Source organism: Apium graveolens, chromosome 7, assembly GCF_009905375.1.
Source record: "Apium graveolens cultivar Ventura chromosome 7, ASM990537v1, whole genome shotgun sequence".
Taxonomy (NCBI): domain Eukaryota; kingdom Viridiplantae; phylum Streptophyta; class Magnoliopsida; order Apiales; family Apiaceae; genus Apium; species Apium graveolens.
Genome location: NC_133653.1, coordinates 203,331,701 through 203,344,632, shown reverse-complemented (window position 1 = coordinate 203,344,632; position 12,932 = coordinate 203,331,701). Strand labels below are relative to the sequence as shown.

At 36.2% G+C, this 12,932-nt stretch overlaps 1 protein-coding gene across 1 annotated transcript; it reads left to right on the top strand.

The window, feature by feature from the left end:
• Nucleotides 1-11,130: 11,130 nt before the first annotated feature.
• Nucleotides 11,131-11,634, top strand: LOC141674388 (uncharacterized). Its single transcript, XM_074481097.1, has one exon. The coding sequence runs from the start codon at nt 11,131-11,133 to the stop codon at nt 11,632-11,634; it is 504 nt and encodes a 167-aa protein (XP_074337198.1).
• The last annotated feature ends 1,298 nt before the right edge of the window (nt 11,635-12,932 follow it).

The window sequence follows — 12,932 nt, the reverse complement described above, 5'->3', positions numbered from 1 at the left end:
TAGATTTACAACCAGACCTGACCTACATCGAACAGCCAGTAAGGATAATGGACCAAAAAGAACAACTGCTGAGGAACAAAACTGTGAAGCTGGTTAGAATCTTGTGGAGGAATCAAAATGTCGAGGAGTCAACTTGGGAACTTGAAGACTCAATGAGGAATAGATACCCCCACTTATTTTCTAATTGATTCTGGGACGGAATCCTTGTTAGAGGGGAATACTGTAATAACTCGAATTTTTGAGACCTTATAAAATGTTTAATGAATAGTAACCCTGACGGATGGGAAAAACTTTGGAGCCCACACTATACAGTGCGTGAGAAAATGAGTTTCGGAGTTGATATTGTGATTATACGTACCAAATGAGTGTATGTAAACACTATTAGTTTTTGAAGAAAACGAACTTTGAAAAATGACCATATTTACGACACATCGAGGATTACGGGAATCCCAATATAATTATAAGATTAAAACCCTACGGATTTATATCCAGGTATGATAATTCAAAACATATGGAATAAATACGAAAGGAATTACATCGTAAACCATTTACGAGGAAGTATTACGAAAACGTTTAAGCGACCGAGCGAACGCGTAAACGATTAAATAAACGTAACGTACTAACTAACCATGGTAAGAAAGTAACCATGATTACTTTATCAAATAGTGAGCTAGATATATGATGATTAACCAAGGCTAATGAAATAGTAAGCTAAGGTAGCTAAAATAAGTAGCTTAGCTTGTAAACTAGGAAGCTACTTAGATTTGTCCATGGATTTGACAACAAGAATAAACCTAGGATTCTAAACTAGAGAATATCAAATCAATATAAGATATCACCATCATAATTTCTAGAAGCAACCAAGGAAGCAAACATAAAAACACTTCTTCTCTCCCCATTTCTTCCATTTGGCTTCTTCTTCACCAAGGAATTCAAAATCAAATCTCTAAGTTCTAGCCATGGATAAACCCTCCCATTAATTCTCAAGATTTCTAACAACCAAACTAAGGTAATATAATTCTTTGATCTCTTTTTATCAAGGTTTGATGGGTGAAATAAAATCAAGAAAGTTGTTAGTGAATAGTGTGAATAGTAACTCTTCTTTGGTGTCTTGATTTCAATGGTGGTTTTAGGTTCCAAAAACCATACCAAGCACTCCCAAGACTCCACCATCCTCAAGAACACATCTCAAGCTTTCAATAAAGGTAAAAATATTTGACCCAACTTTATTTAAGATTCAAATTCAATATCCTTTTAGTATGTAGTTATAAACCTAGTTTTAGTGGTGATATTGTTAAGATCTTGAGGTTTAGTTAAGTAGATTTAAGGTTAATTGTTGTTGACTCAAGAACATGATGTTCTTGAGAGGAGTTAGTGTGTTGATGATGATATGGTGATTGTTGGTGGTAGTATAAAGATTTAAGGCATAAACGAAACTCCGATCATAAACGTAATCTTGTTAAAACGAACAAAACGTAACTTTAAGTTTCTTCAGAAAGTCCCGAAGATATAAACTATAGTTTCTTGAAAAGTAACCCTTGATTGTTATATCCAATGTTATAAGGATCCTGTAGGCACTTGAATCACTTGATTCTGATTTACGGATCAAAAGTTATGACCATTTTACTAAAAGTGATTTACGCAACAAAAACTGCTACGAATCACGAACTTTGAAAATATAAAGGATCGACTAAAAGTGTTCATAAATCATGAAATTTTTACAGAGAGTAGAATATTAAGTTTCCTAACTGCCATAAAAAGTTCAAGTAAAAATAATGATATTTAAGTTTTATAAAAATATCGGAGCCGAGACCGCGCGATTAGAAACCGTAGAATCCATAAGCGGAGTCGACGGCGAAAATGAAAATGAACTTAAGATTCTTTGAAAAATGAAGCGACCATGATGTGAATAAGGAATTAAAGGAATAATAAGGATAAAATAAGTTGAGAGGGTATATAATAATTAGCGCATGAGTGCGGGTAGCCGTAAATTAGAACAAGACCTAACGAAGTGAATTATGTTATGATTATAGATTTCCGAGCGGAATCTAGAGCATCCTCCACCTCGATATACCCAGGAAAGTTTACGAACCCAACTCCACTTACTGTTGTGTTGTGAAAGGATTGTTTTATTATCATTGCATAAATACCATGTTTGCCATGATACATAGTTATTGAATTTTTGCATAATATAGCAATATTGTACGATAAATATATGTATCGTAAAATATATATTTCCGCTTTAAGCGTGATGTATAATTATAAGACCGAGAGTCGGTCGGGATTTTAAGATAAAAATCCGGGAATCATTCCGGTGATATTAGGACAATTACAAGTCCATAATAGTACATTTTAAAGGGACTCAACGTCCACTTACGAAATATTAAAATACCTCGAACTTTTATTAAAACGATTTCCCAACGATCATATTCCCTCAACTATATTTTATTATTCGAACAATAAATATTATATACCTATTCCTTTATAATGGGAGAAGTATACTCCAACGATTATTTATTTCAAACGCGATTAAACATTAAAGATTATTGATTGCGTAGACATAAACTAGTTGAGGAATAGTATTTTAAATATTCTCTTAAAGAGTAAACTCATTCGAGGTTTAATTATTTATCGATCATCATTTAATTATTTATTATTCATTAAAGGGTTTATTTATAATTTAAAAATCATAGATCCTGATTTAAAATACTTTCTGATTTTCGGAAAAATCATTTGAATAATTTCAGAACGTCGGAGAATATTATCTCGACTTATTTTAAATATTTTGAATATAGTTTCAAAAGAAACTTCCCCTTATATAACAAATATGTAGACAACGGTCAACTCACATCCTTAGTACTTCTTCCAAAAATTCTCGGAAGTACATATATATACGTACATATCCAAGTGTACCTATCAACAAGCAATATGCTTGGGGAACAATATAAGTTCCAGATATATGATGGGATTCTTACAAGGACAAGGAGGGGTAAACTCCAGTACTTCGTGGACTGGGGAGACTACCAATTTACTACCACATGAGAAAGTATTTTATATACTGATGAATATGTGGAGTATGCGTACTTGAGAGGGATGGGCGCAAAACCGTGTCTTGAGAGGGATAGACGCGAAGTGTGTACCTGAGAGGGACGAACATAGAAAAGGCCCGAATAAGGCCAGGATGATAACCGATAATAAAAGGGAATCGTCCATCTACATGTAGAAAAGGTTACTTTTATCATAGTACGACTGATCATCGTATGCGGTGGCTCCAACGAATGTCAGATTTTTCCAATTGTAATTGTGATGCAATACCGTAACCCAAGCCTAGGTGCTGGGTTTACTATTAAGGTATTCGCAGGATAATAAAATCCATTAAAGAATTGCTCTTATAAGAAGGTGTGTGTCGCCAAGGAAAAACTAATTTCGAATAAAACATAATTATCATATATGATATTTTACGTAAGTTATCATACAGTCATTTTCATACTGTACGTTATTATGATAAGCATTATAGCTCACACTTATTTTCTTAAATTGACACAACACAACAGTGAATCAAGATGCCTACCATGAGAACCACAGCCAGGAAATGGGTAGGAAATGGCCAGCTATTCCGTAGATTGTTTGGTGCTATACCGCAGGTAGTTCGAATAAGCTGGATTGGTTTTCAGTTGTTTTTAGTTCGGCTTATTTATAAGTATGACTTATGTAAGGTAATAAATAAGAAATGTATAGTTGGCCGACGAACTAGCCTTACTTAATGGTTATTCCCCGATAAGACTTAATTACTTTTGGGTTATAATAATTATCACTTTGTGGTTTGATCTACTCTAGTAATGAATGGTTCATTTCCAAGATAATAACATGTAAGTGTGTGTGTGATAAGTGTGGGGTCGTAAAGTGTGAGTATTTATATATTGTGATGTGAGGTTTGTGGTTTATAGTGGTTTAGATGGCGTGGCCTCCGAGATTCCTGACCCCGGATTTCGTGGCGCCACACTTGACAATTCTGAACTGATACATCTTGGTTGATTATCCATTGCTTCAAACACTGAACCCCTGATATCAAAATATGTAACTGATACTGGAAGTCCTTTGATGTCATATTCTTCATGAAGGCTTGAACATATTAATGAAGTTCTTCCCATGACTTGATTGTGGACTTAGAGAGTCATTTGCATCTTTTGATTTTTTGTGTGTATCATGTCTTCATCTTTAGGGTTCCTGTGCTTCACAATTTTAATATTGTTTATCTATTTCTGTTTCATGTTGAGTTATAATTCCTCGATTACATATTATATTACATTATGCTTTATAATCTCCCCTTATTTGATTGTTAGAGTTCGACAAGCAAATCCCTGAGGAGAACTCAACTGAGAATAAAAAAAAGTACAACCTCAAAATAGATAAAGATTTTAAATACATTCTAGATTATATATTCAATTCCAGATTTCTTAAGTTAGAAATTACAAAGATGTGTTCCTCTATCCTGAACAAATTATCTAGGTCTTCGTTGTATTTATCTTCTTGAGCGTCTTGCCTTGACTACCTTCTCCTTCTTGAGTGGATGGAGTATGAATAGACTTTCTCTTGGGAGCTTTCTTTTTAGGATCTGTTGATTTTGTTGATTCTGGGGGAGATGATCTTTTATTTCTATTCAAAAGTTCATCCAATCTAGCTTGGACCAAATCACGAGCTTCTATTTCTAGTGCATTAATGGGAGGTGGATTATTCAGCTCATTAAGCATCATATTAAGATATTTGACTTTTTAGCACTTAGGAACAAGATCAAACAAAATTGTAGATATTTTTGACATTACGAATACTGTTATCCTTTTAGGATGTCCTCGTACTCTCTTGGTATCGTTGATTGATTCTTCTTCCAACACCTCATCAAGTATCTTTATGATTGGGATCAAAGCAATCTTATCCTTCTTACATGTGGATAGCTTGATATCCATTAAGGCTTGATGTATTGATTCTGACCCGCTTGTTCTGAAATCATTGAACTTAATCTTTGCTTTATTAATCCGAAAGACTAGTTCCCCTTTATTGTTAGTGCTGATGATAGGTTCACTATCTTTTAAAAGATTAATTTATGGCTCTTCATTGATGAAAACCATCTCATCATAAGCTCTTTTAACTTGCTTCATGTCCTTCTCTGTATACCAGATCATTTTGATTGAGCCTATAAGCATATAGAACTTCAGCAGCTTTAAGGTCTGCTTCTGATCTTTTGACTCCTAGTGCTTCCAAATTTGCTCTTTTGCTCCTGAGTTGGCTTTCCTGGAAAGTGAGTTGTAGAAAATGAATGGATCTTATCTGTTGATCAGATATGGTGATGTTTTGCAATCTTCCATCTGCAAATACTTTGATCACAAATGGAGTAAATAATGCTTGAGGAGATACATCCATCATCATCTTCCAAAGCTTGTCTCCGAAGTATTCATTCTCATTCGATTTCATCCATGGGATTTTTTATGCTAAGACAAATAGTTCCACTATATTCAGCTTCGTCAGTACACTAGTAGAGCTCTTCATTTGGAGTCCATCTCTGTGATTGATAGTGATCTTCCATCCATTCCTTAGAATATTCACAGTGGTGCCAGTGATTATCCTATTGAACTGATCGTAGAACTCATGAATATTTGGAAAATCCACTCTGTACTTCTCTATAGTGTTCAGAAGATTCCTGTTTCCAGGGTCTAGTTTGTGATAGCTTTTTGGTTTGTCCATTTTCTTTTTGATCTCATACCATTCACTTCCTCTCCTGTTATCTCAAAGATAAGATTCTCTTGCTTCTCTGGCTTCCCTTCTTTGTATTTCTCTCTGGACTATGGCTCTTGATCTCTCAGTATCTTCTTAAATTTCTTGATAGGATCGATTGAGCTTTTCGTACAATCCATAGTACAAACAGTCATCTGAGAAAGCATCTTCATCTTCAAATTTTTCGTCCTCAGATATGGCATTTCTCTCTCCAGTAATCATTTCTTCAACTCTGGGTTCAAAACCCTCAGGAACATCACTTTCATCTGTTTCTCCTTCCTCCAGCTCATACTCTGAGAATAGGGGCTTTAGAGTATATATCTCCGACAGAAGATCCCCTTTGAGTCGTAATGACTTTGCTTAGGAGATCTTATTTTGAAGTTGATTGATCCCCCTGAGTTGAAGAACTCTTCTCAGCAGCATGTCTTGCTTTTAACAACACCCTTCCGTTAATCCTCTCTTACTCTTCCTTTTCTTCCTAAATCTCATCTCCAAATTCATCATAACCAGAGTCAGCTGTTTGAAAAACATCATGAATTAAGTTCACAGCTGCAGCTACTTTATCTTGCTCCACCCATTTCTCCCACTCAGTTATGTTATCCTTTAGAGCTTGGGTTGATTGAGCAGGAAAGATCAAGATAGGAATCTCTTGAGAATATGGTTATGAAATAGACACTTGCTTGCTGATTGAGGTCTTTGGCCCAGTACTGGCAAGAGCTATTTTAGTAAAGATAGGGATTGGCGCTTGCTTGCTAACAGATATATTTGGCTCAGTATTGACAATTGCCTTTCCCTTTCCAGAATGAGAGATAGATTGCTCCACGAATTCACGTAAACTAGAAAATGATGCTTCTTGAAGTTCAAGTTGTTCAAAATGACGGACAATCTGATGATCCCTTAGAGACAGTTCATTCTTGATATATTGATCCTTGAGAGCCAGTTGTTCTTTGAGATAGCTATCTTTAAATGCTAACTAATCTTCAAGTTAGGATTTTTTTACGTACTGTGACATGTCTATAGGTGTTGTTAGGGAGGTAGGTGTCTCACGGGCTTCTCGCAGTGTATCACTCAATGTTATGTCACCTGATTTAGGAACTTGTGTTTCACTCATCCTCACGGATACACTCCACACATATCTCCGAGATCGAGAAGATGTACATGCAGAAAATACTGGAGCCATCCTTGAGGAGGTCAACAGTGGTGCAATGGGAATTCACGAGTCCCGATCCTTGTGCAAGACAAGTTGCATGTCATCATGAGATGACTGGTCCATAGTTGGAATCTCTGGGAGGATCACTGAGGCCGTCATATATGGCATCTTTTCCTCAGCTTCCTCGAGTGTCAGTGAAGACACTTTCCCCGTAGGCTCACCAGGTGAATCTGGTTCATCGCCAATGGGTTGCCGATCCACACCTATATCGGATCACCTATCCGCAGATGCATCCAGTTTCATTAGTCCTGGTGAGGTAAGTGTTGTGCTAGATGTGGCAGTGATTACAACACTCTCTCCTAACACATGTGAAGGTAGATGATCCATTAAAGGACCTTGAACATGATATTCTAACCGTAATATGGTTGAATGCCCTGTTTCTGTCAATACTTCCACACCAAATAGAGCTCTTCTAATCGACTCATTTAAAGCTTCAAGAGCTTGAATATCTGAGAGTGTGTTTGACTCATTACAGGATGCCGTGGCTAACGGGAGAATTTTAATAGACCTACCTTGTTGAGAAGATGGATCCAGTAACTGTTTATGTGCCTTTTCATCCATTGTATCCTTTTAGGAAGATACATGGGAGGTTACAGTTGTCTCAGTGGGGATACTGCTTTGCTTTGATGGAGACATAGTTGTGGGTTCACCCAACGTACCTTCCTTAATTGCTGCATCATGTTCAGTTTCTCCCTCTACACTCATAGGATCATTAAACTCCAGGGTTTAGGCAAGGAGATTTTGAAATTTGGTTATTGGCTCTAGAGGGTGGTTATAAATTTGCGGGAAAACAAACTCATTGCCTCCTGATAATAATTTCTCTTGAGCAAGTTGTGTGTGAAAGTCAGCAAGATTAAGTGAATCTATATCAACTAAATCATCAAAAGTACTGCTCATAGAAGATTCATTCATACCTGCGATGTCTGGCCTGTAAACATTTATCTCTAATTAAGTTGGCTTAGTTTCTTCTTGATGTCCAGTAGCTTCAGGTTGAGAAACTTCTTCTGTCTATTCACCAACTATAAGTTCTTGGTCAACATCCATTGGTTGAGCGTCAGGGTTAGGCTGTGATCTATTTCATGTCCACCATATCCCTCTACATCATCTTTATTTACAGCATTAGGTTCTAGATTGTTGGATTCATGATCATCTTTATTCTCAGATCCAGGTCCTTGATTAATGGAGTCAAAGTACTCTTGTATGAAGTCTGTCACATGAATGAGGTTGTTGTTGGAATAGGAATTTTGTCTGTACAATCTACCCACCATTTTGGAGGACACAACTTGTAAATTTATCATATTGTCACTATGAACCAAGGCCTTCTGAGCTTCTGTGAGCTTAGCATTGAGAAAAATCTGAAGGAACCTGATGTATAAGATGTAGTCATGTTATTGAGCTTGATTCTCCAATATCTCTTTCATGAATAGAAGTCCGAAATTGATGCGAATGTTATGAGCAACATCCACTCCAACTAGCCTCATGAAATGAGTTAGTCCATGAAATCCACCAGTCTTGGGAGACAGACAGAAGGATAGAATGTTGAAGAATATGTTCCAAGGCTTGGGTAGATGATTTTTGTTAAAATGCTTTGGATACTTGTCATTTGGCATGGTACTCCTTATGCCCTTGAAAAAGCTAAAGACTTCATATTCTCTTGGCAAAGCATCAAAATTATCCTGAGAAAAGTGGATATGTTCATTGAAATCATCCTCAGTGATTAGTATCATTTCATCTTCAATAGGAAACATAAATCTTAGTTCATCTTCATTTGATGTGTCCAGAGCTGTGGTGTGAACAAGTCTGAGGAGCTCAACATTTAATTTTACATTAGTAGTTAAGGCATAGTGCACAATCGAGTGCTCATTTAAAAATCAAATCCAATTTTCAAAATAGCCTATGTGAGATGGATTATGACTTATAACCGAGACATAATTTGTTTTAGGTATCGTAATTTTTTTCGCCATTTTAACTAAAAAATGAGAATAAAATTGTGACCATAAAACAAATTTATCGTGCACTTTAAAATAATAACTCGCAACTAATGCAATACATAGATTAATACAGAACAATTATGCAATAATAAACTAAGCCAATTTGAACCAATTAACCAATTTACCAATTAAAACTAAGCCAAACAGTCCCTTATGTTCATGAAAACCACAATCTTCGATCTCTATAGTTAACCGGTGAAATAACAGGTTCTTACAGTCAAAAGAAAGAGTATGTTGTGGGCTCCAAGAATCTGCAATTTTTTAGAAATTTTGACAGAGTTTTGGTACTGATTCAATCGATTAAAACAAATCTCTCCTTTTTTGCCCTTACTTGCAATGTGTGTGTAATTGTGTGTATATGTATGAAGCTTGACTGAGATATGCTGATATACAGTTACAAACCACTCACAAAAACACAAGTGAGTTACTTACGACTACTGTGAGTAACAGTGCGCAAGTAACTAGCCTATACTGTGAAGGAACAGTCGCAAGTAACAAAGATAGAAAAATCATAGTTAGTGACTTGCGCTCCCAGGGGCTTCCAAGTCGCAAGTAATGGAGATAAAGAAAATATGATCAACTTACCTGCGACCAAGTACTCCTCTAGGGTCTCAGGTCACAAGTAACTTCCCTTGGAAGATTCTAAGTGGTTACTTGCGACTAGACTCCCTTGTAACAAAATTAACAATCAGAAATTTGTTGAAGTATTTACTTGCGACCTTTATTGCCCTGTGGTTGCAATTAACTATACTTGGCAGTTAATTTTTTCATTCACAATTTGATTCATAAAAACACAATAATTATCATTAATTGATAAAATTATATTTCCATGGAATTAATTATGCTTCTATTTTCAAATTAATTTTAATGAACCCCTTTAAATATCAAATAATTTAAAGTTCACTAAAACTAATAAATCACAACTTTGATTTATTATAGTTGAAACTTTTATCATTGAATTGATCCAGTCTCAATTAGTTAAATCAAAATCAAAATCAGTCAGTGCCTAACTTTTGGATGAACCTTTTTCTTATCCCAGGAGAGGTATGTAATGATATTCACAGAACTATGAATTCATTCCGGTGGGGAAATAATGGGAGAAATAAGGGAATTCGATGGATGGCTTGGGAGAGGCTTTGTGAAGGAAAGTTTAATGGAGGTCTGGAGTTTAAAGATTTGAAATGCTTTAATATGGCTATGTTGGCGAAACAAGGATGGCGTTTATTAAATGGGGATAATCCGTTGGTAACTAGTCTGATGAAGGCAAAATATTTCCCAAAGACAGATTTCTTAAATGTGAAGTTGGGTGAAAACCCAAGCTATATGTGGCGCAGTATTTTTCAATCGCAAACAATTGTGAGACAAGGGAGTAGGCGAAGAATTGGGAACGGAGAGGATACAGACGTTTGGGAAGTTCCTTGGTTGCCATGTGTACATAATGGATACATCACAACAGATGCACCGGATCAATTAAGAGGTACGAAAGTGATGAACCTAATGGAGGAGGAAGGAACTAGCTGGGATGAGGAGATTCTGAGGGATATATTTAATGACAGGGATGCGAATTTGATTAGGCAAGTTCCAATATCAAATTGTATTCAACAAGACTCGTGGTTTTGGATTTTGGAGCAATCAGGCTTGTTTAGTGTGAAGAGTTGTTATAGAGCTTTAACAGGGGAGCAAGTTTGGCCTCAAGCACAGTTTTAGAAGAAGTTATGGTCGTTGGACTTACCAGGAAAGGTGGTAAACTTTATTTGGAGAGCTTGTCGTTCAGTTATACCAACTGCTGTGGAGTTGGCGGCAAAAAGAGTCGAAATTGAGTTGAGGTGTTCGTGGTGTCTGGGTCAAGATGAAAATATTGTCCATGTGATGTTTGGATGTTCGTTTGCCAGGGACGTGTGGGCAAGGGTGGGTATGCAGGAAGTAAATGTTGATAATTGTCAAGGGCCTATTGCAGAGACTTTTTAGCATCTGTTTAGTATTTGTACACGGGAGAAGATTATGTGGATTGTAGTGGTTTGCTGGAGTCTATGGAAATGAAGGAATCGCTGGGTGTGGGATAGAATTATAGGATCAGATTTTGGAGTATACTCAGCTGTAGTGAACTTGTTAAATGAGTGGAAACGATCTTCAACAGATAGAAGGAGTGGACAAACAGGTATGCAGGCAGGTCCTAGATGTTGGTCTCCACCAGTAACAGGGTGGATGAAGATTAATATAGATGCTGCAACCTTTCCAGGAGAGGGGAGTGTAGGGGTAAGCAGTGTGATTAGAAACGAGTTAGGTGAATTCGTGCGTGCTCGAGTTAAAAAAATAAGGGTACATGTGCAACCTCGGGAAGCAGAAGCTTTAGGATTGAAAGAAGCATTAGCATGGGCAAAGTCCTTGGGATTAAAGAAGTGCATATTCGAAACAGACTCGAAGTTGCTGGCAGATGCTTGTAAGGGAGAGCAGGGACGTTCATATTTTCACACGATCGTCTTAGATTGTATTCAGTTTTTTAAGCATTTTGATGAAATGCTAGTGCAATTTGTGCATAGGTCTGCGAATGAAGTAGCTCATACATTGGCTAGAGCGACTCATTCTATGTCAGACTCCCAGGAGTGGGTGGATGTTGCTCCGGGAATTATCTATGATGTATTGATTAATGATTTGATTTATTAAAAGCAAGTACGTTTATTTCAAAAAAAAAAATTATGCTGCAATATTTTATTCACAACTTAACAAATAATGATTAAATTATTTTCAAGCAATTTATCAATATAAGTGTGTTAAAATATTTATCAATTAGATATAATCACACAAATATTTGAAATACGAGAAGTAAATAATGACACATAAATCCACATGTCCTTAAAATATTGACATTAAATAACAAGTGGATTTATTTGAGATAAATTGCAGTTATTGAGTCCTAACTTGTTAATTAGAAAGATTTAACATCCCAAGTTCACTAACCAACTTAGAGAAAGTATTTTCATCAAGTGGTTTTGTGAAGATGTCGGCAATTTGATCCTCTGTGAGTACAAAATGTAATTCCACAGTGCTATTTGTGACATGTTCTCTGATAAAGCGATACCTGATATCAATGTGCTTAGTTCTTGAGTGCTGAACTGGGTTGTTTGAGATTGCTATGGCGCTCATATTATCACAGAATATTGGGATCTTTGACACCATCAGACCATAATCCTGGAGTTGGTTCCTCATCCACAAGATTTGGGCACAACAGCTTCCAGCAACTATATATTCAGCTTCAGCAGTTGATGTGGATACTGAGTGCTGCTTCTTGCTATGCCAGGATATCAACCTTCTTCCAAGAAACTGACAGCTTCCTGAGGTACTTTTCCGGTCAATTTTAAAACCTGCAAAATCTGAATTTGTATAGCCAACTAGGTTAAAACCTGTACCTTTAGGGTACTAAATTCCAAGATTTGGAGTCCCCTTAAAATACCTAAATATTCTCTTAACAGCTATAAGATGAGATTCTTTAGGATCAGCTTGAAATCGAGCACATAAGCATGTTGCAAACATAATATCTGGCCTACTTGCTGTGAGATAAAGTAACGAGCCTATCATACCTCTGTAGCTTGTGATGTCAACTTTCTTACCAGTTTTGTCCTGATCAAGCTTAGTGGATGTTGGCATTGGAGTCTTTGCTGGAGTTGAATATTCCAGATTGTACTTTTTGAGAAGTTCTCTGATATACTTGGATTGACAGATGAATATACCATCTTTCCTTTTACTCACTTGTAATCCAAGAAAATAGTTTAACTCTCCCATCATGCTCATTTCATACTTACTCTATATTAGCTTAGAAAATATCTTGCAAAGATCATCATTAGTGAAACTAAATATAATATCGTCAACATGTACTTGAACTTATATCATATTAGATTTATGCATTTTGTGAAATAGAGTTTTATCTGTAACACCTCTAGTAAAACCATTTTCAAGTAAAAACT